The sequence below is a fragment of the Carettochelys insculpta genome, chromosome 2 (assembly GCF_033958435.1).
Source record: "Carettochelys insculpta isolate YL-2023 chromosome 2, ASM3395843v1, whole genome shotgun sequence".
Taxonomy (NCBI): Eukaryota; Metazoa; Chordata; order Testudines; family Carettochelyidae; genus Carettochelys; species Carettochelys insculpta.
The window spans coordinates 82,816,928-82,842,727 of NC_134138.1; the positions used below are offsets into that span (position 1 = coordinate 82,816,928).

Consider the following 25,800-nt stretch of genomic DNA (forward strand, 5'->3'; position numbering starts at 1 on the left):
AGCAAACTGCAGCAGGCCAGCAGGGGCGGCCAGGGACTGGGGGACATTAACCACCCCTCGTCCAGCAAAATCCCTCCTTCGGGACCACTGAGGTCCTGAGGGTGCCAGATGAAAGACGTGGAACCTTTAGGTCCAGAATGGATTTCAGTATCAAAACATTTGAGATTTTGAGGCATGGATGTTTAGCTAGAAGTGTAGTATAGAATTTAATGGTCTTTACTGGAACATGAGTGCATGTCAATTTATCTTTGTATCTAATTAATTCAGTTAATTAATTTCTGAATCCTGTTGATATAATATTGGACACTTCTTTTCAGTAATGTTGCAGTAAAGGCTAAAGAATGGCATAGGGCACACAAATGCTACATAAGCATTTGTCATTAATTCTCCATTCAGAACTGTAGCAGTATTGTTATGAGACTGATTCCCTTAGGAGAAATTGCCAATACTGCAACAGTTTTTGTGCATGGACCATCAAACAGTTGTCATGTCACTTGCCAGCTAATACTGGTTTATAGCTATGCTTTCCAAATTGACAATGTACAATGAGTGACTGAATGTAAAACTTGGACCAATTTGATAGTTAATTTCAATATAATTACTGATGTATATCAAAAAGAACTCTAGGAGTTCTTTTTTCCCCTACCTCTGTTTTGTTTGTATACAGTTAGTAGTTTATTACGTTTTTGGCTGGTGTTTTTGTTTGCTTGGTTAGTGTGTTTCTATTTTTCTACATCCACAGAATAACATCTATTTACAAAGTCTCCAAAATAAATCAATGTTATCTCAAGACATGTAACAGACTTTTTTGTTTCTTTTAGGCATTGATTTTAAAGTAAAAACAATAACATTTAATGATACAACAGTGAAACTTCAAATATGGTAAGTTATAATTTGTCCTACAAATGAAACCCAACTAAATTACATTGTATGCTGTGGTAATTCTGTTCTGGCTTTGATTTGTTTTCCTGTACTGTCATAATTATTTAATATATCATTTTAAAACTTGAATTAGGGGAGGAAGTCATAATGTATAGAACCTTAACAACCATGAAAAAGAGTTCTCTTAGCAATACTTCACATTATAGCATGTAGATAAAATGTAACTTATAGTATATTCTAAATATAAGCAAATTTATTAAAATGTTTAACTTTAAAGAAAAAATCAGGAGATTTGGAATTATTTCCTTACTCTACAAACATGTTTATAGGGTCAGGTTTAGGGTTTGGGTGAGGGCTAGCAAGATGACTCTTTGGGCACTGTAACTTTATCTACTATATATATATATTTGTCTGTGAGTCTGTCTAGTTTTTAAATAAAGGGGAAATTTTGGGGTATAACTGTGGTGAACCCAGTTTTGTTTTGAAGTCTGTGTATGTTTGCCAATATTTGGGTTGCCAGCCACAAGATCTCCAATGGCTAGTCTGCCTTTAGGATAAGATTCTTTGCTGCTTATCTAAGTTATGAGCACAGAACTCACAGCCCAATAGGAGGAGGGGCCTGTTGTGGCTCTTGAGATACCTATGCATTCACTCCATCCTGGGGTGCCCTGTCATCTCTGTCATAATGAAGACCACTCTGGAGGCCTGTCTAATGGTTTTTCTACATGCCTGCTTGAGCCACAAAACTTTTGTTGTGTACAGGTGCTTAAAAACTCCCCTCTTTTGAAAGATAAAAGTGTTGCCTTGGCAGTGTAAATGGGTTGTTGTCAGCAGGAGTGCTCTCCTGTCTGCAATGTGAAGGCCGCTTGTAGTGGGTGGAAATATTTTGTTGGAAAAAGTGACGACAAACACCATTTACCCTGCCAGACTTTTAGTAATATGGCTGTATTGATATGGCTATGTTGCTAAAAGTTGTATAGTTTAGACAAAGCTGAAGTTACATCAGCCTCCCCAGAAGGCTGTATGGGCTGTGATGCTGCCTGTAATCTCTGCAGCACTGCATATCATGGTCCCAGCACCTCCCACCTCTACCTACAATATTCTGCCTTTGCAAGGCATTACACCACGGTGCTCAGAAAACAACATTTCTTCCATCCTCTACAGTGCTTGTGCTGGGGAAAGCCTCCCTCAACCAGGTCCAGTCATTTTAGAGCAGCTCTACTTTGCATAGGGATGTGGACAGGTGTGAATGCCTCCCCTGTAGGGTTTTAGCTATTGTTGTAGCTACCCTAATGTAGCCACACTGATGCTGAAACTCTGCCCTTCTGCAGCTTCCCCAAGTCCTTTTGTTTCAGTGCACACATTTTATGCTAAGGGTTTCACAAATATGATTACAGAAGTTTAATTATACTGTGCTCAAAACTTCAATATGGACAACCTGTTTTTTCTCTTTCTTTAAATCATTTAAGTAGAAGCTCGAGAATATTCAGAAATTTTAATCTTAAAATAATTTGCCAACTCTTTCCAAGCAGATTGGAATGTACTTCTTTCCCACCCCAGCCCCCTTCTCTCAAAGGCTACGTCTACGCTAGCCCCTTCTTTTCAAAAGGGGATGGTAACGAGTGAGGTCGGAAGATGTTAATGAGGCGCTGCTATGAATATGCAGTGTCTCATTAGCATAATGGCAACCGCGGCAATTCAGAAGTGCTGCTTTTGAATCGCATGCCACCCATGTAGACGGGGGCCTTTCGAAAGGACTCCCTAATCTTTGAAAACCCCTTATTCCTGAAACCAAATAGGAATAAGGGGCTTTTAAAGATTGGGGGGTCCTTTTGAAAGACCCCTGTCTACATGGGTGGCAAGCGATTCAAAAGTGGTACTTTTGAATTGCCACGGCCTCTGTTTTGCTAATGAGACTCTGCATATTCATGGCAGCACCTCGTTAGCATCTTCTGACCTTGTTCATTACCATGCCCCTTTCAAAAAAAAAGGGGCTAGTCTAGACATAGCCAAAAGGTACAGCTCAAAATTGGGGCTGTATTCTCTTAAGTTGCACTGAAAAAAAATAACCATGCCCTTTCACTGTATGCAATGTCAAACGATCCCTTTATGATGTATTTCAGGGACACTGCTGGTCAGGAACAATTCCATACGATTAGCACTAGTTATTTTCGTGGAGCACATGGCTTTGTTCTGGTTTATGACATCACAAACTCAGATAGTTTTCAAGGCATAAGAAGTTGGATGAAAGATATACATGAGGTAAGAATACCTAACAGCCAGTGATATTTTGTTCGGGGTTATTAGCATATTTATTTCCTGAGTTACTGCACTTACAATGCGTTAATAAATACATGAAAATTGTCTTTGCAGCTCCATATAAATGCTTCTTGCCTAACTTTACTCTTTTATGGCTTTGCATGCAGTATACAATTATTATACTTAGAGAATAATAATAATAAAAATATGAAGTAGGTCATCCAGACCATCCATTTATCAATGCTGAACTGTTTCGGAGTTTTGTCAAGTCTAGTTTTAAATATTTCATATTATAGTGCTTCCATCACCAATGGAGAGTCTCTATAATCCAATTAGCTTTCTATCAAGATCACTTCATTGTTCCAGTTACTCCTGGTTGCTGCTAATTACCTAGGCACAAGGCTTAAACTACAAAGCTACTTTCCAGTTTCTTGATTATGTCTTTTTGCATATGCTCTTAGGTTCTTTTTGGATGCTTATTCATACTGTACATATTTATCTTGTTTAGTAATGTTTCCTCAAACTTCTAGTTTCTTAGAGTAGATTGACAGTGGAAAAAAAAAAGAATTAATTTTAAAACAATTTCTATAAATGTGAACGAGGTGACTGTTGTTGCAGATCAGCACAGAAACAGCCAATTAGCAAGTTTCATAATTGAAGATAAGGAATAATAAACACTTAATTCAGCTCTAGTATATTGTCAGTTTATGGAGTGTCTTGGGTAAATTATTTTGGGCCATTCATTGTAAAAGATGTGTTTTAAGCAGTAACTATTAAAACACAAGGCATTTCATGAAAATTATTTACCGACTGAGAGAAGTCTCCCTCCTGTGCCAGGGCTATAATCGAAGCAAATCATTAATTCCGGTTAAATTGTCAGCGTGGAGGTTGTTATTGCTCCTGTAAGTTTTAAAATGTTCAGGAGTGTGTAAGCAAAACCAAGGTGCAGATTTCATGAAATGTTTAATGCAATTTTATGAGGAAAGTACAAAAGATTGAGAGAACTCTTATGTTTCACGTTAGCCTGCCACACTGAGACTATTACAGCATCCACCTTAGAATGTTATGTATTTTCTTTATATTCTTATAATACCGATCTTAAAAGTACCTGTATGCTGCTCTATGCCCTTTTTACAAATATTAAAAGTAATCCATCTAAATGACCACATCCAGTAACCTAGCCTCAATTAAAACTAACCTATAAGTATGTTAATAAATCTGATTATAAGTGGTATTGTGCTTGCATTTCATTTATACTATCAGTATACTGTGTATCATCTTTGGTGGAGAAGTTATTATTGTTGTTCTGAGTTCAAGACATACAAGTACTCTACTATTTAGACGAGTGTTTCTTAAACTATGTTCTGCAGAACACTGGTGTTCCGTGAACAATTCGCAGGTGTGCTGCAAGTGTTTAGAAAAATACGCTGATGGTGTATGGTTTCTGTTTTTAAAACCAGATACAATGTTATTTCTTCATTGCTATGATACCTAATTAAATTACTTTTTTTTGTGCTCTATATGTTGCTGTTTCGTTTTTCGTTTTGTTTTGTTTTGTTTGACCACAATTTTTTGAAGAAAATTTTCATAGGTGTTCCACATAAAAGCTATCATTGTTTGGTGTTCTGTGGTCTCAAAAAAAGTTTAAGAAACACTGATTTAGACTATTCTGAAATTTGGATCTAAAGAGCTACTTGTACGTGCAAAGCTGAATAGAGAAATTTTCAAGAAAGACTACAAAAGTTTTAATCTACGAAGTCAGTCATTGCAAAGTTCAATACATATGGGGATATATCAGAACTTTGATGCACTGTTCACAGCATGTTTATTGCAGGAAGGATACTGAAGCATTTTTTAGAAATTCATAGAATTTTGGGGAAAAATGAATTTAATACATCTCTGGAATCCTTGTTGTTGCTCCCTGGCTCAGTCCCCTGGTCCCCTGGTCTCTTAAGGCTCCTGGCTCATCAGTGGTCGCCGCCTCCAGCTCCATCTCCTCCTCTGTCTCAGATGGGGATGCAGTAGTGTCCACCACATACTCGGGAGCTGGACCTCCTTGGGCCCCAGGAGCTGATGGAGCTGCTCATAATGGGGACACCAGGTGGGCCATGCCCCCAGTCGCTGCAGGCATCCCTTGCCCAGCAGTACATCTGTTGGAGCTCCTTCACTTTAATCTGGAAGTGCTCTCTGGTCCAGAAGGGATTGCCCTGCGAGGCGAGCCCCCTTGCCAGGTGCTCGTATGCATCGACATTGAGCTGCTGTACCCCTGTCTGCAGTGGGACCTCCTTGCCTCCCCTACAGTTTGAGGAGGTGCTGCACTTCTGCGTCACTCCATGAGGGGCTCCTCTTCTGATGCCATTTTGCCTGCTGCTGTGAGTCCGCAGGGGACTAGCCAGCCGGTGGGCTCCAGGGGAGTCAGAGCACTCTGAGTGGGGCATGCCATGGCCAGCTGGGGGTGCGGGTGGCAGCTGGGGCCTTGAGAGGGGGCCATGCAGCAGGGAGCACATGATCCCCCTTCTTGTGCCATGCTCTCAGCTTCCTGCCTGGGGTTGCTGGGTAGCTGCTTCCTCTCAGGTGGCCAGCAGTGACCACAGAGCCTCTCCTGGGTTGGCCAGAGCACCTCTGGGCTGCTAAGGGGGCACTGCCCCGGCAGACCCCTTACTTCGAAGTAGTGGGTGTGGAGCGTCTACATTCACCCTACTTCAAAGTTAAATTTTGAAGTAGGGCCCTACTCCATTTCCAGGAATGGAGTAAGAACTTTGAAGTTGGGCTCCCTTACTTCTAAGTTAACTTTGAAGTAAGGGAAAATGTGTGTAGATGCTCCACAGGCTACTTTGAAGAAGCCATTAACTTTGAAATTAACTTTGACGTAAGTTCCTAGTGTAGACAAACTCATAGGCTACGTCTACACTAGCACACTACGTTGAAGTAGCCTATTTCGAAGTAAGGACATCGAAGCTGCGTCTACACGTGCACGCTACTTCGAAGTAGCGGCACCAACTTCGAACTAGCGCCCGTCGCGTCTACACGCGTCGGGCGCTATTTTGAAGTTAACTTTGACGTTAGGCGGCGAGACGTCGAAGTCGCTAACCTCATGAGGAGATAGGAATAGCGCCCTACTTCGACGTTCAACGTCGAAGTAGGGAACGTGTAGACGATCCGCGTCCCGCAACGTCGAAATTGCTGGGTCCTCCATGGCGGCCATCAGCTGGGGGGTTGAGAGATGCTCTCTCTCCAGCCCCTGCGGGGCTCTATGGTCACCGTGGGCAGCAGCCCTTAGCCCAGGGCTTCTGGCTGCTTCTGCGGCAGCTGGGGATCTATGCTGCAGGCACAGGGTCTGCAACCAGTTGTCAGCTCTGTGTATCTTGTGTTGTTTAGTGCAACTGTGTCTGGGAGGGGCCCTTTAAGGGAGCGGCTTGCTGTTGAGTCCGCCCTGTGACCCTGTCTGCAGCTGTGCCTGGCATCCCTATTTCGATGTGTGCTACTTTGACGTGTAGACGTTCCCTCGCTGCGCCTATTTCGATGTTGGGCTGAGCAACGTCGAAGTTGAACATCGACGTTGCTGGCCCTGGAGGACGTGTAGACGTTATTCATCGAAATAGACTATTTCGATGTTGCTACATCGAAATAAGCTATTTCGATGTTGGCTTCACGTGTAGATGTAGCCCGAAATAGGCTACTTCGACGTGTATCGTCTACACGTCCTCCAGGGCTGGTGCCATCAACGTTCAACGTTGAAGTAGCAATGGGGGACATCGAAAGGAGCCACCCCGGAAGGAAATGCGGAGTGTCCACACACACAAGCACTCCCCGTCGAAATAAGGGGCCAGCAAAGCCTCAAGCTGCTCCCTTAAAGGGCCCCTCCCAGACACACTTGCCATGCACAGCACAAGATCCACAGAGCCGACAACGGGTTGCAGACCCTGTGCATGCAGCAGGGACCCCCAGCTGCAACAGCAGCAGCCAGAAGCCCTGGACTAAGGGCTGCTGCATGCGGTGACGATAGAGCCCCGCAGGGGCTGGACAGAGCGTCTCTCAACCCCTCAGCTGATGGCCGCCATGGAGGACCCCGCTATTTCGAAGTAGTGGGACGCGGATCATCTACACACACCCTACTTCGACGTTGAACATCGAAGTAGGGCGCTGTTCCCATCTTCAGATGGGAATAGCGATTTCGACGTCTCACCGCCTAACATAGATTTCAATGTCGAAATAGCACATGGCGCCTGTAGACCCGACGCATCCTAGTTCGACGTTGTGCCAGCTACTTCGAAGTAGCTGGCTAGTGTAGACGTGCCCATAGAGTAGCAGGGTAGCTATGGTAGCAGAGACACCAGCAGAGGAGGCATAGGTGAGCTGTGCCAAGTACATGGCTCATGTTTTAGACAAGTCTGTATTTGGCATAGCTGAGCCATGCCTCCACTGCTGTTACAGGTGGCATCCTGATTAGTCTGCTGTTTATACTTGTGTTAACATGATGAGACCAGGTGTGAGTATGGGTACACAAGCAGGGCAGTCACACCACTCGCTCCCATTTTAGATGTAGCCTAACTGTGACAACACCCCAGTGATGTGACCTTTTTGTAAAAAGGGGGAAATTAAAACAAATAGAATAAAGGCTTGGATTTCAAAAGGCTAGTCACACAAAAGCATGTACAAAATGTGAACTGTTGAATGTTTAATTAGCATGTGCGACTGCATATGAAAATTGGAATTCTCACACAGAAATGACTTTATGTGTTTCCTTGTGTGTGCAAATTGGGTGCCTAGAGTTTGAAAATTGAGCTCAGATGAATTAACTGTGTTCACAGAAGGAATATATGTCAGAGCTGGGTTTATAGACTAGGGGTACGTCTTCACTAAAGGGAAAAACAAACCTGCTGTGGTCAATCTTCCAGAATTCGATTGAGCGTGCTGAAAAGGGACGTGCTAAATTGAATTTACAGGGTATCTGTGTCAGCGCCAATACTCCTGCCCTCCTGTTAGGAGTAAGGGAAGTCAACAGGAGTGCATGCTCCTGTCAGCCTCCCTTAGTGGAGACAATGCAGAAGCCTTAATTAATTATGCAGCTAGAGTCAATATACTTTAAAGTAGCTAGAATTTCATACCTTAATTCAACCTTCTGCTATCATGTAGTCCTGCCTTGAGCCTCATGCTTATTTTGGTGCATAGTCTTGTCAGTTGGACCACTCTGATCTGTGTTACTGAACTGTTCCCCCTTGTGGTTAGATTATACTCACTGAAAAACTGATGAGTTGGCTCCTAAGGAAATTGTGGGTAGAGCTGTTAGGAAATTTTTCAGACAGACATTTTATTGCTGGAAGAAGTGACTTTTTTGAAACTGAAACTGTTTTCAAAGCAGGATTCATTTCAGTGAATCTCCTGGCTTGAATTATGGTTGAATAAAAACAAGTTTTGAAATTGTGAATTTTTTTAACACAAAGTTCCACTTTTTGGACTAAAATAACTTTTCATTTCAAAACATTCATAAATTAAGATTAATAGAGGTTTTGAAAGGTCTTAAAAAGAAAAAAATTCAAAATCTAAATTAAAGAGTCTTCTTCAAGTCATGTGCCCACATGTATTTAACTCTCGGTGTGTGAGTCACCCATCCCACGTTTGATTGGAAATTTCTCATAGCAGTGTTCATTCAGACTACACATGTATGTAAGACGTTCTTGTGCCCAGTGCCATTGTTCTAGAGCACTCTGTGAGCAGACCACTATCACTTCCTTCTGAACTGCCTGATCCAGAGATAGAGCGGTGGCAGGTGTCCTGTTGAGATTTCCAAGTTTTATTTTCTCTTATGGATGAATAGATGTTGTTTTCCATAGTTAGTCAGTTACTGAACTTCTCTGTAACCTTTTATTTTATTTAATGTCAATCTTGCTTCCCTGGGTTCAACTCTGATGGCTGAAGTGTCAAGCTGAGAGTTCTCTGTTTCTTCTCTATCTGGAGCCTGTAGTAATACATGAAACCATAGGCAAGTAACACATACAAGAGCATCTATCTGTTAGTAGTTTTGTGAAAGCTGCACATATAAATTAAAAATAAAGATATGTACCATGCATTAATTATAACTATAGACATACTCACATCTTCCCAAGCAGAGTTAGCATCTGGTAGCCCTCATTTGGATTGATTGTCAATATGGCAGAGGTTCCTGTCAGAAGCTCAACTTCCCGACCCTCAGCACGCTTTTTATACCTGCATTCTGCACGTGAAAGCATTGTCCCTCTCCTTCTTATTAGTCTATGTCTACTAGAAATAGAAGGGACCCCAAATTCTTTAGATTGTGTAGATTGAAGTACCACTTTTGTCTTGTGTTTAAGGCACCTGTTATAAGCAAATATTGTTGTTACAGCATTTTACTATACAAATTTAACTTTCCCAATTATACTTTTGCACTATGACCAGTTTCTGACTTCTTCCCATAATTTGGCATTATTTCTGAGTCATTAACTTGTACCATCATGTCTTGTATCCCTGGCCTAAAATAGCTAAGCAAAAGTCTTGCAGGCTTCTGCCTACAGGCTTCTTGCATTTTAGCTCATCTGACTTATGTCTACTACCTAGTTTCTCTAAATATGTATCAGTCTGTTACTCGCACAATCTTACAGAGCAAATCTAATTAACATGAATATGAATGAATACTAAACTAAACTGATTAACTCCACCTCCAAGTGCCCAAAGCCTGTGTACTGATAACCCTCATGCTTCTGCAGGTGTTCCAATTTCCTAAGGACCTGGCTGTATTGGAGATACCTGATTTTTGGTTACTCTGCTCCAAGATGATGTCAGTCCTAAGAACATCCAGATCTTCTGAATTTTGCCCAGTACCATCTAGTTCACCCGAGATCTCCCCAGGCATAGTCCTGCCTGTTGGTGAGGCTCTGCTTGACCCAGTGAATGTCATGTCTGATACCACAATTTCTATTCTGCCTACATGCAGAAGAATAGATAAGAAATATTATGGTCCTGCAAAGTACTCAGAATTTTTATTTCCCCATTCCTTGCCTTATTCCTTGATAGTTGACACAGCAAATTAAAATGGTGGACAGAACCATGATAAATCAGGCCTCCTGACAAAGACCATAAGCATCTGGGTCTACTGGGAAGGAAGTCTTATTCCTTTGCCTTCCTACAGTTTAGAATATCCAGTTATCAGGCTTTGATGGCAAAGTATATCCATGTGAATTATTTCAAGCTGACCTGATTCATGGACCTTCTGCTGCCAGTACGCAGAAAACAGTTCCAGATAATTGTTGTAGAGGGTCATCAGCTAGCCAGGGAATCCTTTAAGTCTCCCTTGATAATGATGCTACAGCCCCACATTTGATTTTTACATTGTTGGTAATTAGAAGTGTCTCCTGGCTCTCTCTGAATTCTCAGAATAGGTCCAGAATATAGAAGAAAACTTTGTTTTTGGTGGGACTAAGTTGTTTGCAGATAGTATTGATGAGTTTCTGTGAATGTTGAAGGCCTTGTTCTTTTGTTATTTATGTGCCTGCCTACAAGGGAGAACCCAGGAAGTCTCAGTCAGCCAAGTGATACTACCATATCCAATTCCTTACCCCCCAGAGGCTTGTCAGCCACACCAAAAGAGGCAGACATCTCAGAGGATGAAAGCATCCTCTTCTCAGCTTTCTGTATCACACCCATCCACCTCCAAAAAGAATTTCGACAGTTTGGTTGAGGTCCTCATACCAGTCTCATTATTTTCAGCTGCACCTATTCACCAGCCTTCTCTCTTTGATTGCTTTCAGCACTTTAAGTGAGCCTGGACGTCGACTGCTACGGCCAAATGGGCGCTGGAGATCATCACCTCGAATTACACTATCCACTTCACTTCTGCCTACAAAGCCCTCCTTCTTCAGCCCCCTTTAGGGTCCCCTCTCACAAGGGTGTGCTTTGTCATGAAATAGACACTTTTATGTTTGGGAGCTATAGAATCAGTCTCCATCCAGCACAGACAAAAAAGGGTTTTATTCAAGATGTTTCCTGGTATCAAGAGGCAGGGAACTTTGGAGACCTGGTGTGAAACTACTCCACACCTGTGTGCAGGCACAGAAATTCAACATGACACTTGCAGAGATAAGTCCATCAATATAGCAAGGGGATTGGTTCTCAACCCTCAACCTTCGAGATGCATAGTTCCATATCACTATCGATCCACCACACGAACAATTCCTACATTTCATTGTTGGCAAAGGCCACTTTCAATACCAAGTGCTCCCCTTTGGTCTGTCAGCCATCCTAATTGTCTTTTTGAAGGTCACATCAGTAGAAGCATCGTGACTCCGCAGGAAAGGTATCTAAGTATTCCCTTACCTGGATGACTGGTTGCTGAAAGGCCCCTCCTTGGAGCTGATATGTTGAGCAACTTCTGAGGCCGTAGATTTCTTCTTCAGGTTAGCCTGAAAGTGAATGTACAAAAATCCACCTGGACACCTGTTAAAAAACTCATAATTCGTAAGGATACATTTTGCTTCAGTACAGAAAGCACCTACTTTCCCCTACACTGGTTTGTGGCTCTTTCCAATATACAAACATAATTCACCTCAGCCCCCAAATCAAGGTCAAGAACGTGTTCGATTACTGTGACACATGGCATCCACCGACTTCATTACACAGCATGCCAGACTTCAAAGGCCAGGCTTCAAGTTTGGTTCAGAATTCTCTGTTCACCAACCAGGCACAGGTTAAATATGCTCCTTTCCAATGCATGCCTGTGTAAAACAAGCCCTGAACTGCTGGAAAGACCACCCTAGTGTATGCCCAGAAGTCCCATTTGCACATCATGCCCCAACACTCATAATAATGATGGATGCTTTTCTGCTAGGGTGGGGAGTACATCTAAACACTTACAGGGTTCAGGGCAAGGATAAGTTGAAGAGGCAATGCTAGACATCAATCTCCTGGATCTCAGAGTGGTCAGACACTGATACCTACTGCTAATCAGAAGCAATCACACAAAGATTATTACAAACAATATGCCAGTCATGATTTACATTAACTGTCAAAGAGGATAGCATTGCCATCCCTTTACACCAAAGCTGTCGGGCTTTCGAATTTGAGCATGTGCGACTAGATCACCTTCGCAACAGCCTATTTCCTAGGGGTTCAGAGCATGACCATGGATGCAGTCAGCACACACTTCTTCCAAGATCACAAGTGGAAAGGAGACCCCAGGATGTTATACCACATGTTTTGTCAAAGAGGCACCCCTCAGTAAGAATTTTTCATCACAGAGTCAAACAGGAAATGCAATTACTACTACGTGGGAGTAGATTGGGTTACCAGTCCCTAGGGGGTGGTTTTCATCTTTAGTGGCCATTAGCCTTACTGACACATTCTCAACAAGTCCCGTAATAGCGAAAGTTATGTGCAAAATAAAGGAAGATGGATCCAGAGTCACCCTAATAATTTTTCTCTGACCCAGGCAAACATGTTTTCCTTACCAGTTTCAGCTGGCTGTTGGTTGTCTGATAACTCTTCACACAGCTCCCCGTCTCCTCTCTCAGGAAGTCAGGAAGATTTTTCATCCCAATCTCACAGTGCTTCATCTCAAAGCATGGTTAGTTATTGGCTCTCAGGATTAGATACAGCCTGCTCAGGAAATGAAAAAAAGAACTATTATACAATAGTAAACAGTCTGTTCAGCACACATAGTCTCAGAAATGGATACAGTTTGCCACCTGGTGTGGCAACAAACATATTCCACCAATGACCACATCACTTCTGGGTATGCTGGAATGCACCTTAACTCTGAAAACCTTGGGTCCAGCAATGGGGTCTCTAAGGCTCTACTTGTCAGCTGTCTTGACTTTTTTTCCTTTGCCCACCTCACCACAGCAAGGTTCCTCAGAGGGCTGGTGTTGCAGGGTTGATTCATCCATCCTTCTCTAAGTGTGGGCCAGGTACTCTACAGCCCAGCAGTTGGGATCAGCACTCTGACTTGATAGTTTCTGTAATCTCCCTTTCGTCCTGGCTGCCAGGATGACATGGCCAGATAAACTGGGTCCATTGCAAAGCCCTGTTCTCGCAGGGCAGGGCGGCCTAGCAGCCAGAGTTAATAATGCCAACCCTACCTTCTCCCTGCAGGGCAGTGTCTCCTTGTGGCCAGAATCAATAACTCCCGCCCCTCCAGGTAGTATGGCCTAGTGGCCAGAGTCAGCAACAACTCCTCCCTCTCACAGGACAGTGTGGCCTAACAGCTGAGACAATAACATAGAGTGCAGGTTCACCATCTGAGGAGGTGGGGTAGTCAGAGAAGGGGAATCTGGCCCTGTCTTCTTCACTGGGTCCCAAACCAGGGACCTGTGGGTGGCAGGGTCACCCACCACCAGCTTGATGTACCTCCCACTGAAATACACCAGGCTGTTTCAGTAAGATTGCCATTCCCCACAGAACTCCCCTGGGTCCAACTCTTCATGGCTCTCTAGTTCAGGATTGTCCATCTCTCCCTTCTCAGTGGCATGGTGGGCCCGTGTGTCTGAATTGGTCTCCCCCTGGCTGGCACCCTGGTTTGCAGGTGGTCTTCCTCAAGAACGAGTACAGCATTCCCTTTTCTGTCAGCAGAGGTGAGTGGATGAGGTCTCCCCAGCTGAGTGAGAAGGGTTGAGTCTTGCAGTTCCAGTGTAGGGTTGATACACCCTGTTGCAGCCCTTCAGAAAGATTCACAAGTTATTTGTCTCACTAACAGATCAAAAGGGTCATCAGCCTACAGCCAGAGGCTTCCCACAGTAAACTCTCTTTTAACTGGTATTCATTCTACTGGAATTCTCAAACTGGTACCAGAAGCCATCCCAGCATCTAGGCCTCTTCCTTCAGGGGGCTGAGCTGCTTGCAGCTGCCTCCCCATCCCACTCCTCTCCTGGCCATTGGTCACACAGGGAGCAGAATCCAGCTGCTGCCCAGGGAGCAGCACATGCCTGGTGGCCCCTGGCAACAGGGTGCCCCTGAGCTGGTGACGTGGGACAAGACAACCCTGTCAAGGGGATGCACCGTGTTATCTAGGTGGGGTGGGCTGCTCTGGCTGGTGCAGGGCCCCGGAGGTCCCCATGAGCACCCCTGAGCACATGACCTGGCAGTGCTGAAGCTGGAGGTGACTGGAAACCAGTAGACTGATCTCAGGGAAGGGGAAGTTCCACCATTTGGGGCAGGCGTGATGGGATCGGGAGCGGCTCGGCAAGGCCCTGCCATGGGCTACCTGGGAGAAGGAGGTGCCTGGGAAGGAGAAGGTCAGCCCAGCAGTGCAGCTGGTGGTGGGAGGAGTTGCCGCACCAGCTGAGCCATGAGCGGAAGGAGCTGCCGCCTGCTATGAGGTGGAGAAGAAGGAGGAAAGCGAGACCACTGTGCTGCAGCAGGAGTGGGATGAGAGCTTCCTGCAGGCAGGCATGGAATCATGTAAGGGACCGGGGAAGACACCTGTCCACCATCCACTACTTTGAATATCCAGCAGCCTTGTGCTCCTGGGGGTGCCAGATATGACAGAGTTTACTGCAAGTTGTTATCAAGCTGCATTAACTCTTGTCATCAGTCTTGCAATATCAAACCACTTTGGGATATATGCACTGGTTCTGCAAGATCCTTTGGCACTTCTACAGCCTTCCTCAAGAATAGTGGTGCAGAAGGAACTGAGAGTAGTTTGCCCATGCTGTGCTATACAAGAGTGAGACTGATAAACACACGTGCATGGGTCAAATGGACATTGCTATAAATCTCTGTTCAGAGTCACAGGAGGGCTCGAGCTCACCTGGAGTGGAGTGCTTGTATTGACACAAACTGTACTAATTTTTGTTTCATTACACTTTTGAGATTTCAACTTCTGCCCCTGATTTGGGATGGAAAACATTTAAATTTTTTTTTTTAAATTTCAGAATGTAAAAACACTTCCTGCTGAGCCTTACTTGTGGCTCCCAAAACTTCATCAGTGGCTGCTTTGGCAGTGTCACATTTGCAGTTGCTAACTAGTTATGGGTCCTTTTCTCCCACCACCATCTCCCGAAAGGTAGGAACATCTGGCTGTGTGTTTTTGGATGAAAGGGATATTTCTGGGTAACTGCAGGAAAGGTGATGAATATCCTGAATTTTAGGTGGAAAAAAATCAGAGGGCCATATTCTGTGCACATGTAAATCAACACAGCACCACTGAAGTTGATTTTCCCCCAGCTAAAGATCTAGCTACATAGTCAGATTTCAGCCTGAGTAATTCATAGCTGTCTCCATTTTTCAGAACTATCAACTACATAATCAACATTTTAAAAAAATGAAATTAGAATTTCAGCTTAACATTCATAGTTTCCCAAAATGAAGGTGAGGCCAGTGACTATCAGCTTTTCCCGTCTTCAAGAACAGCTAGAATACTTGTGTGCAAAACACTTTGAGATACTTGGTAGAAAAGATGCTATAAAAATGTAAGCTTATTATTAAATTATCATAGAAATAAATAGATTTCTGCAAGAGGCATTCTTATAAACTTTTTTTGTGGTTACTTCTGATTTGAAGCAGTTTTGAAAGAACACTCCTAAGGCAAGACTCTTTGTTTCTTGAACGTACAGAAATTAATTCATTTAAATCATGAGTAGCATGTTTTTTACCCAATAAGTATTAAAATTTCTTTCTGACCTTTTACTTCAAAGTAAAGTCAAATGTCATTAGAAAATTGTAGGTACATAAAATCTTCTCTGAAATAAAATAAGCTGATTATGTGATGTGTTCAAATTGTCTATTTACTATATCCTATTTTAGGGACTGATGTATGTAATTTTATGTAGGAGAACCATTGACCTTAATGAGTAAAGCTCCAGTGCATTCTGAAACAGCCAGCATTTTGGTCTATTAATCTAGGTTAGATTGATTTATTATTTTAGGTCTGTACTTTGTACTCTTATGATGAGCGGACTTCATTTTAATACAACATTATCTTGGCCATCGTCTGAAGTAATGAAATGAGATTAGCTGACAAAAATGAGAGTGGATTAAAAAATGAAATGGTGCACCCTAATAATAAATAATTGTACTTTGTGCCATACTTTTTAAATGAGGATTCTGTGATCTTTTAATGAATAAAGATTCTTTTTTGCATTTATTTTAAAGTGTGTGTGTGTTGGAGGAAGGGGATGGTTGTGCATGCATTTTAGGACCTGTACACACTAGTACTCACTTCAGTATAACTTAAGTGTGGAAAAGCCACCCCTCTAAGCAATGTAAGTTACACAAACCTTAACACCATTGTTGACAGTGCTATGTTATCAGGATTGCTCATGGAGTAGAATAATTATGGTGATGGGAGAGCTCCCTCCTGTCACATAGAGTGTCTGTCCACACCTGTGCCACAGTCCACACACAGCTCTGCAACTGTAGTGATTCTAGTGTAGACAAAACCTTAGCTTGCTGAAGACCTGTGAGTAATGAGTATAAAATAGGCTGAAGTGTTTCTGTTCAGCAATGTATGTTAATTGTTTTGTCTTCAGCAAAGCAAATTTACCTAACTTTGACCTACTTGGAACACCTTTAGGGATGAAAAGGCAACTCATTCTCCATGCCTATTCATTCTCTGGCCTCTTTTGATACTGACAAGCATTTTACTAAGTTGCAGTTATGATAGTGGTGTTTTGTAATGTGGATGCCAATGCATGAGGAGCTGAACTGAGGTCACCATCTCCCTTCAGCAAGCCTACTGATGGAGGGAGAGGGGCGTGGCAAATGGGACAGTTGCCCCCGGGGGCCTGGCATTTCAAAGAGGCCTGGAGCTCCAGCCACTGCTGAAGTAGCAGTGGTGTCAGCCAGACCTCTGGGCTCCTTTGAAATGCCACAGAGCACTGTGTCACCATTCTGTGCATGGCTCTGAGGGAGAAGGGGGACAGGGGTGACTGCCTGAAGCCCCGTCCCGTTTGCCCTTTCTCCCCACTTCTGTGGACAGGTAGCTGGGCCCCCTCTCACCCTGGGCCTGCAGTGACTGTTGGCTCTGCTGCCCTTCAGTCAAGTAATGAAAAGTGGTTTTAAATAGCTGTAAGTATTACTTATCTCAACACAGGTGCCAGTTGGCAAGTCCCAGGTTCAGTTGCTGAAATTCTCAGTTCCCTTTTCACCACTTCACACATGCACAGTTATGATGACCTGGCCTAAAATAAAGATAATTTAAGTCTCCTGAGTATGTGACTAGGCTGATTAGCAGGAGAACTGGCTGAAGACAAAGGATAGTAAGCTGGATCTTGCTCCTTTTGAGGCTGATGAGTTTTTGCTGTTTACCTCAGAGTAAGATGAGACTATATTTCAGAACCTTCCAAAAAAAGGCTGGATATTCTTGTGCCACCTGGTGGACAAGAAAGAAGGGTTGAGACAGTACCAGGAGCTTCTTGTGGCACCCCCTGTGCTCAGGCAATCTGACAGCTCTTTCCATTGTGCTCACAAGTGCTAGAAGGTAGACCTAACTAATTTGCCAGCCAATTCATCACATTCCTCTAATGGTGCTTGTCTGGCAGTTGGGGGTATATCTTGCCTCTCAAATCATCAGCACCAGGCATTAATCAGAAGGTGGAGATTGTGTACCTTGTACTTTTTCAAAAGGACCATCAGATTATACTCCATCACATGTTCACATTCTGCTACTCTGCATTACTCTGTATTATGATGTCCTGTCTTGGTAATCGGGATCCTTGTAGCTCTCAGGGCAGAATCCCGACTTGTCCTTGAAAAGGCTGGGGAAAGATTGGCCCTTTATTTCAAAGAAATAAAATAATGAAGGTTAGAATGAAAAGGGGGTGTATGTTGTTTTTAAACTTGATGATATATGTTAATTTTTTTCTTCTGTAATTAGAAAGCAGATGACGAGGTGGATATAGTACTCTTGGGTAACAAGTGTGATAAGGAGACAGAACGTATAATTCCAAAACATAGAGGAGAAAAGGTAAGTATTGGTCACAAGTGTTTTCTCCTAGACCTGCAGATTATTTTTTCATATCAGTGTGAACTGTGGCCTTAAGAACTGTAATATATTGCTGAATTCCAAATATTTTGTTATGAATTGCTACGAAACAGTACCTGTTTAATGTAGTATCAGAATATGGCAAATAACTATACTAGTTGCTATATTTAGAACACTGATTATTATGAGTTTAACTTTAAAACATATTGTATACTTTCTACAATCATACCTGAAAACACTTTTATTTCAAAGTTAGACTTTTAAAATATTTGGAGTCTGTTTTTGGGTTGTTTTTAAGAGAGATGTTAAAATACAATACTTTTGTCAGAAGATCTCTTTCGCCAATCACTTCTGTTGAGCAATCAGTGTAGTGTAGACATAGCCATTGACTATACAGGCCACCTATATAAGCAACCAAGTTTGTGACTCTCAGTCTTCAAAGAACAAGATAGTGTCTTTTCCAGTGAGGGCTAATGCTGTTGCCTCTTTGTCCCTCTATTTGTTCACTATAACTTATCTTTAGCATCTTTCACAGTGGGACTCAGTTCTCTTTTTCATTGTTTTGGTCTTTATCTTTTATTGGAGTTTAATTGTTCTTTGCACTTACAAAGGTTGGACTGAGAAATTTTACCAGATATTTATTAGGGTATGCTCACTTACTTGGTTCATATTGCAACTGTAGTAAGAGATTCCAAATCTACATACCTATTGACTGTAGTGTAGACGTAGTCACTGCGTATAAAACAGTCGCTACTCACAGGTACTGTTTATGTTTTTAACTTCTCTGAGGCAGAACCCCAGGCTTCTGGATTTGTCAGTGGCAATATATCATAAGTCAGTGACATATCTTTGAACACGAAAAGCACTGTGTTCTCTCTTTGCCCACCGAAGAGCAGGGAGAGAGAAGGTATTTTTAGTGGCATCTTCTCGTTGAATGCAACTGTAAAGCTGTTTTTGTGAGTTAAAAGTCTTGTAAGCACTTCCTTCTCTGAACCCTATGATGCTTTGGGTCTGTCTTCACTGCAGAGTTAATTCAAGTTAACTGCCTTTGGGTTACTTCTGTCAGGGTACACTAGCTCACATGAAAAGGGCCACTTTGTGGAATACTCATAATTATAATGCATATGCACAAGGGGGCAGTGTTAAGATTTCACAGAATGTTAAATGTTTTTTTTTCCTAACTTCTGAGTGCTTAACCATGTAACCATATATTTCTTTAAACACATTTTTGAACAAATCGATACCTCTTTTTCACCAGCCAGTCGCTTCCCTAGATTTCCCCTATGTTTTGAATTACTCTTTAGTTCTACTGTTTCTTTTTGTAATATGATTTCAGAGTTCTAGAGAATCCAGACAGCCAGTTAGTGAAAGGTTCCATGAGCAAGGAAGTAGCTAACACTGTCCACTCACACCAGTTTTAGAAAGTGTATATTAACTAAAAGAAAATCTTAAAACACTAACTCTGCCAATGAATGATTCGTATTCATCTATTTCATATGACACTCAGAACGACAAGCCACAAGAATTATTCCTTTGCAGAATTCTGCCAGGAGAATATACTGATTCTGCAAGATTCTCCTGTACTCTGGCTCTTCCTGAAGGGCCATCAAGTCTGGCCACATTATCACATTTTATAACAGAAGAACACAATTTCACTCAGAGAATTTCTTTAAAACTATTTGGCTTCGTAATCCTCTCACTTCTACTGTGCAGAAGAGAACATTATGGTATATAATTTAATCTTGACAGTATGAAATAGTTTATATTACAAGTCAGTTTCTTTTTTTTTCCTTTTTTGTGGTCATTTGTTTTGACAGAAATTGTAGCTTTTTAATATAACTGAGGATTATATTAATAGATCATAGTGGTGGCTTCTCCTCTAAACAGATCTTTAGATCAGAAAATAGCACTAGCCAAAGAAGAAACCCTCCATCATTTGTTGTTGCAGTCTTCTGATACTTTATTTTAAATGGGAGTTTACACAAATAACAGTATGAAGCAGCAATCATACAGCACATCCTCACTATAATGAATGCCAGGGATCCCAGACATTTGTTTGGGATAGCTACGAATTCTTTACAGCGAGACAGGGGAGGGTGCAAATCCTTCAGTTCTGGGGGTGTGACCAGTGAACAGTGGCTTCTGGGGCACAGTGAGCCCAGGGCCAGAGGAGCTCTCTGTCCTGTACTACAGTCCCAGGGCCAGAGATGTTCTCTGCCCTCTGCCACATCCCTGAGGCTGGAGTAACACTTGGCTGTGGCCCGGGGGCTGGAGGACTTGTCAGGCCCCACCACAGTCCCGAGGTGGAGGAGATATCACACACTCAAACATACCCATTGTAGCCTCAGGGCTGGAGCTGCTCTCAGTCCCCCACCACAGTGGACAGAGCTGGAGGTGGGATCCAGGGACCATGTTTGTTTACAGCCCAAGGTTCACTATTGTGAAGAATTTTATAGCAGGGGTCTGCTATACTATGCAGCATCATAAATATTCCAAATGCTTCTCTCTTTGGATAAGCATGGAAGTGTTAGCAACACGGTGGGTTATTATTTTTATGCTAAGAACTTACTATATTTAGAGTTCCAAAGTGATGTACAATTGGTATTAAAGTTTGTCTTTAGGAGAGGTGTTGGCATTATGTATTTGCCATACATTAAGTAAACCTGTTAAGCTTTGCACAGGGTCTCAGGGCTGCAGCAAGGGGAGATTCCTCTCCCCAAGCCCTGAAGCTGCTGGGACCAGCAGTGAAGAGCCCCTCTCCATCAGCCCCAGCAGGGAGGAGCTGTGGCCGGTGGAGGGAACTACTCCTCACTGGCCCCACTACAGAGCTGCTGTGGTAGGAAGACGGCAGTGTCTCCCCACCGGCCCCAGCATGAAGCTGCACCGGTAAGCTTGAGTCCTAACCCTCTGCCTCACCTTGAGCCCCGCAGCCCTGAGCACTCTCCTGCACCCCAGAGCCCCCACCCCCAGCCTGTACCTCCTCCTGCACCCCAAGCCCCAGGCCCGAGCCCCTCCCCAAACCTGGACCTGCCCTCCTGAATCTCAAACCTGTTATGCCCAGACCCACTCCTAAGCTTGACCCCCAGCCAGAGACCTTGCACTCCAGTCCTGTCTCACCCTGAGCCCCGCAACCCCAGCCTAGAGCCTGTACCCCCAGCCAGACCCCTCACATTGCTGCACCCCAACCCTCTGCCTCAGACCTTTGCACCTACCCCCATACTCAGAACCTCTTGGCCCTACCCTTGCCACCTGAATTTTGGTTTGTGCACCAATACGAAGGTGATGTGTGTCACACATCGTTTCCACAGTGGTGCACAAAAGAAAATTCATTCAGCTCACAGTGGAGGAAGTGAGAGGGAACACTGGCCCATGTGGAAAAAAGTCAAAGTCTCTGCATTACCTACAGATTTGTAACAGGCCTTTACCAATGGCATAACCTTCACGATGTCTGTCATCCAGCTAGCACTGGGTTAAGGATGATTTCTGTATTCATTTGTTTCAAGGCTGGACTCAGAACCACAGGAAGAAAACATGCTTTGAATATTTTCAGTTTTTGCATGGTGTGGTAAACTAAGCTATATTCTTACTCATAATTGTCTTTATTTTGGGCTCTGCATTTAGTACTTAGATTCCATAATGATAGACGAGTTTCAGGCTGATCTATTTTAAGACTATTTCTGTCTAAATTGCCTGAGCAATATCTCAGTACTTGCATTCATTCCGAAGAAATAAGACTAATGGTTATATTAAACTCTTCCTCCCACTTCCCTGCATTCACACACCAGAGGGACTCCCATTCACCACCCTTCCTTCCATACAGAGAGCTGAGGAAAATAGATCAGCCTTGCAGTGTTCTTTTACTTGGAAACCTATTACATATTTTGGCATGGAGGAGGGGAAGGAATGCTTAGAGGAATGGACAAAACCATAGATTCTGTGTAAGATGTAAGCTATGAGGCGGTATTATCCATATTTTAATCAAATTAACATTCTCATATGATCTCCCTCCCCACCCTACACCCCAGTCTTACTTGTTCCTATAATTCAGGGTAGGCAATAAGCAGCCCGGGCAATGTTCACCAGGGTTAGTCCCTGATGGGCCACTGTGCGCTTTATGTACCTACATGTCTACAGGCACAGCCACATGTAGCTCTTGTTGGCCATAGCACGGAGTGAACTCCAACTTCACACAACTATCATTGGCTGCAAACAGTGAACCACTGTGAAAGGGAGCTGTAAGCAGCTATACATGTGGATATGCAGGTGAATAAAGCATCAGGCAGCGCGCCGGGGCAAACCCTGGTGAGCCACATCCTGCCAGTAGTAGGCCACTTACTGCACATCCCTACTGTAATTTCTGATTACTTCCTCCTCCTCCTCCTTTGAATTGTCTTATGTTATTAGGTTTTATTACTCCTTTTTGTAGGCGGGTATTCTCCAAAACTTCCCCCCCACAACTTCTTCTTTTTCAGTTCGTCATTGCAATGTCTCAAGTAGTACATTGGAATCACCCTGAGGTTGCTGTGTGTGATTTGTTTTTTGGCTCATGGGTTGGTTGTTGGTGGAGTTTGTTTTATGACCTAGTATATCTATTCTTTATTTTGAGAAATAGTCTTTCATAGTTTTAGAACAGGCTTTAGAGCCCTGCAGAACCCCCTGCTTTAACAGCAGGCATAGGAGAAGAATCCAACAAACAATACAGGAAAAAGTGAAAGTGGGTATTGTAGGTTTGGAGCAGGTTTAAAAAATAGACCTCCTCTGCTGTAAAGAATACGAATGCCCCAGCTGGCAGCCACCACTCTGAAGACATGCCATCATCATCATCAGAACTGGGTATTTGTTCAGCAGCCACTTCACTCTGGCTGTTGGATGACCACGTTCACAAGTGAAAGACAGGCTCAAGTATCACACTGATGTATACGTACAATATTTGTATTCTAGTCAGTTTATTTTATAATTATATAGGAAAGGTGAGAAAGTATGGCATATTCAGTAAGAATGTGCTTCAACACTTCTGCATTTTTGTGTCTGATTTAGTAAGCAAGAGATTTTTTAAGTGGAATGAAACTTGGGGTGGGCAAGGCAAATCAGACTCCCGAAAGGGGGTACAATAGTCTGGAAAAGTTGAAAACCACTGATCTAGCGTGTATATTTTTTTGTTTACTGTTTTCAGTATCTTTATAGCATAGTGGTCACCAGCCAGTTCATCACGATTGACTGGTTGATCCTGGGGGATCTCTTAGTTGATTGCAATCTCTGTTGGTAGAGCGTGACTGTTGCTAAGGCAGGCTGGCTGTTTGCCATGGCCCCATGCTGCCAGCCTGTTCCCAGAAGGGACCAGCATGGCCCAAGGGCTTGGTGTCCATGGAGGGGCAGGGGAGAGGCATCTTGGCATGCTGCTCCTGCCTGCAAGCACTACCTCGGGATGCTCACATTGGCTGGGAATGGGGGACTGTGGCAAAGGGAGCTGAGTGGCTGGTACCGGTAGAGAGGGACAGCATGCAGAACCATGTGCCCTCCAGAACCGCAGAGGCGCACTGGCACCTCCAGAGAGGCATGGGGACAGAGCAGATAGGGAACTTCCTTGAATGTTGCCGTGCCACCAACCAGGAGTGTCTGGTGCGAGGCTGCACCACAACCTCCTCCTGTGGCCAGCATCCCATACCCCTTTCTGTGTCCTGAGCCCCCGTGTGCACCCCAACCCTCTGCCCAGCCCTGAGCCAACACTTCAAATCCCCTCCTGAACCACACCCCTCGCTCAGCCCTGACCTCTCAGAGCCTGCACCCCAACTCTCTGCCTCAGCCCAGAAACTCCTCCTGCACCCAAACTCTGCTTCCCAGTCTTACACTTGTCTCCCCTGCCTATACCCCAGCCTGGTGAAAGTGAGGGAGGGAGAGAGGTGGGATGAAGTGAGCAAGGCAGGGTGTTGGGAAGGGGCAGTGTAGATCCTGGGTTGCCCTGACATTCTGATAATTTTCTTTGGCACAAGAAGGCTGAAGCACGCTGACTGTAACTTTTTACACCAATCAAGCATACGGCAATTTTACTTAATGCCAGAAAACCGCATTGTCTGGTGTTTCTAATGCTGCCTTTTGAACCTGAAGAGGAGGGTGAGCAGATGAGCATTTTTGCTTTCTGTGCCCCAAAATGCAATCTGTTTTATTTATTTCTTTTTAAAGGGAAATAGAATCTGAGTTGGAACTGGAGCTAGTTGAAAATCATACATAATTGCCAGTGGGGAAGCTTCCAAATTAGCTTGAAGGTCCAGGAGTCAGATGTGTCTACATTGTAGTATGGCTGGCCCAAGCCAGTTGATGCAGGCTGGTGGGCTGTTTAATTATGGTGTAAATGTTTGGGCTCAGGCTGCAGCCTTTGAGCATCACAGGATCCTAGGCTATGTCTAGACTGTGGGGAAGTGTCGGCAAAAGATATGAAAATTGTGCTCCACAATTTGCATATCTTTTGCTAACAGTTTTGTTGGGAGAGGCTTTCCTGACATTTGGCCCATCCACACAAGGACAAATGTTGGGGAAAAAAGCCCTCTATGGAGACATCCCTTCTTCCTCGGTGAATGAGGTGTACAGGGATGTCAACAGAATGCTGCCGACCAGCACATCTCTTCCAAGGGATCTGCAGTGTGGACGTGCGCTCTGTTGGCAAACGTCTGTCGAGAGACATTTTGTTAACAGAACCCTGCAGACTAGACAGCCCTAGAGCTAGAGTAAAACAGCCCGCTACAGTAAAACGGCCCCTGAGCCCCAGGAGTTTGTCACCTGGCACCGGTCAGCTATGGATTTGTAATTGAGTCTCACAGGATTTTGTGCACACAGCAAATGCTGCTGTTGTCTGTGAATGGTGTCTCATCCTTCAGTTCCATTAATAGCAGGGAAATGTGCATGTGGACCTCTCTTTACTGCCTGGAAGAGAGAGGAGATGGACAGTTTCACTGCACTCTCCTTGCGGAGGTTCCATTCCTGTCCCCTCTAAGTCCCCTGCAGTGGAAGGAAATGATCCTGCCCTTTGACTCCTTCTCCAAGTTTCCAGTTGTATTAACCAGCATAACCAGTAAGGTTAGGTTCTCAGAATAGCTGTGAATGCTCAAAATAGTCTGTTCCCCACACTAACAGTGATAAAAGGACGCAGGTCAGGGAAATACACTGGAAAAAAGGAACATAACTAAATTAAATGCAAGTCGGTAACCTAAAAGCCATGCTGCCTTTTCCTTCTTTCACATTTTAACCATTTATGTTTCTTTTCTCTCGTCCCCAACTCATTCCATCTGTCTCTGTTCCACTTTGTCACACAAATGTCTGCTGTATAGTCTCATTATCTGTTCTTTGGGCTCCATGGAAAGGTGCATCTGCTTTCCTCTTATTTTGTCTTATCTCCTTCCTACTTCTCCCATGTCTGTTACTCATTGCCACATGGTAACTGCCCCCTTGAAGAGGAGTGGGACCTAGTTGTAATTAATTAGGTACTTCCCAGCCTGAGAGGATGGGACTTGGGGGTTAGGTAATAGTTTTCATACACACCTGAGCCTCATAAGAAGACTGATAGAGGTGTGTGGCATGTAGAGCCTCAGGGAGTGGGCAGACGCCTGTGAAAGGCCCTAAGCCAAGGTCTGTGGGACACTGTGGTATTTCAGGGGAACAAGGCCACCTGTACCAGAGCAAGGAAGGATACAAGAAACAGAGCCCAGCAAGTACTAAGTGCCTTATAAGTACAG

At 43.7% G+C, this 25,800-nt stretch overlaps 1 protein-coding gene across 2 annotated transcripts in view; it reads left to right on the forward strand.

Moving 5' to 3' along the window:
• LOC142009343 (ras-related protein Rab-10-like) overlaps window positions 1–25,800 on the forward strand; it is a 57,221-nt gene that overhangs the window by 19,807 nt on the left and 11,614 nt on the right. For both annotated transcript variants that reach the window (XM_074987229.1, XM_074987228.1), the window contains exons 2-4: window positions 822–882; window positions 3,006–3,144; window positions 17,966–18,055. In XM_074987229.1, coding sequence (XP_074843330.1) covers window positions 822–882; window positions 3,006–3,144; window positions 17,966–18,055 — 290 coding nt within the window. The remainder of the gene's footprint in view (window positions 1–821; window positions 883–3,005; window positions 3,145–17,965; window positions 18,056–25,800) is intronic.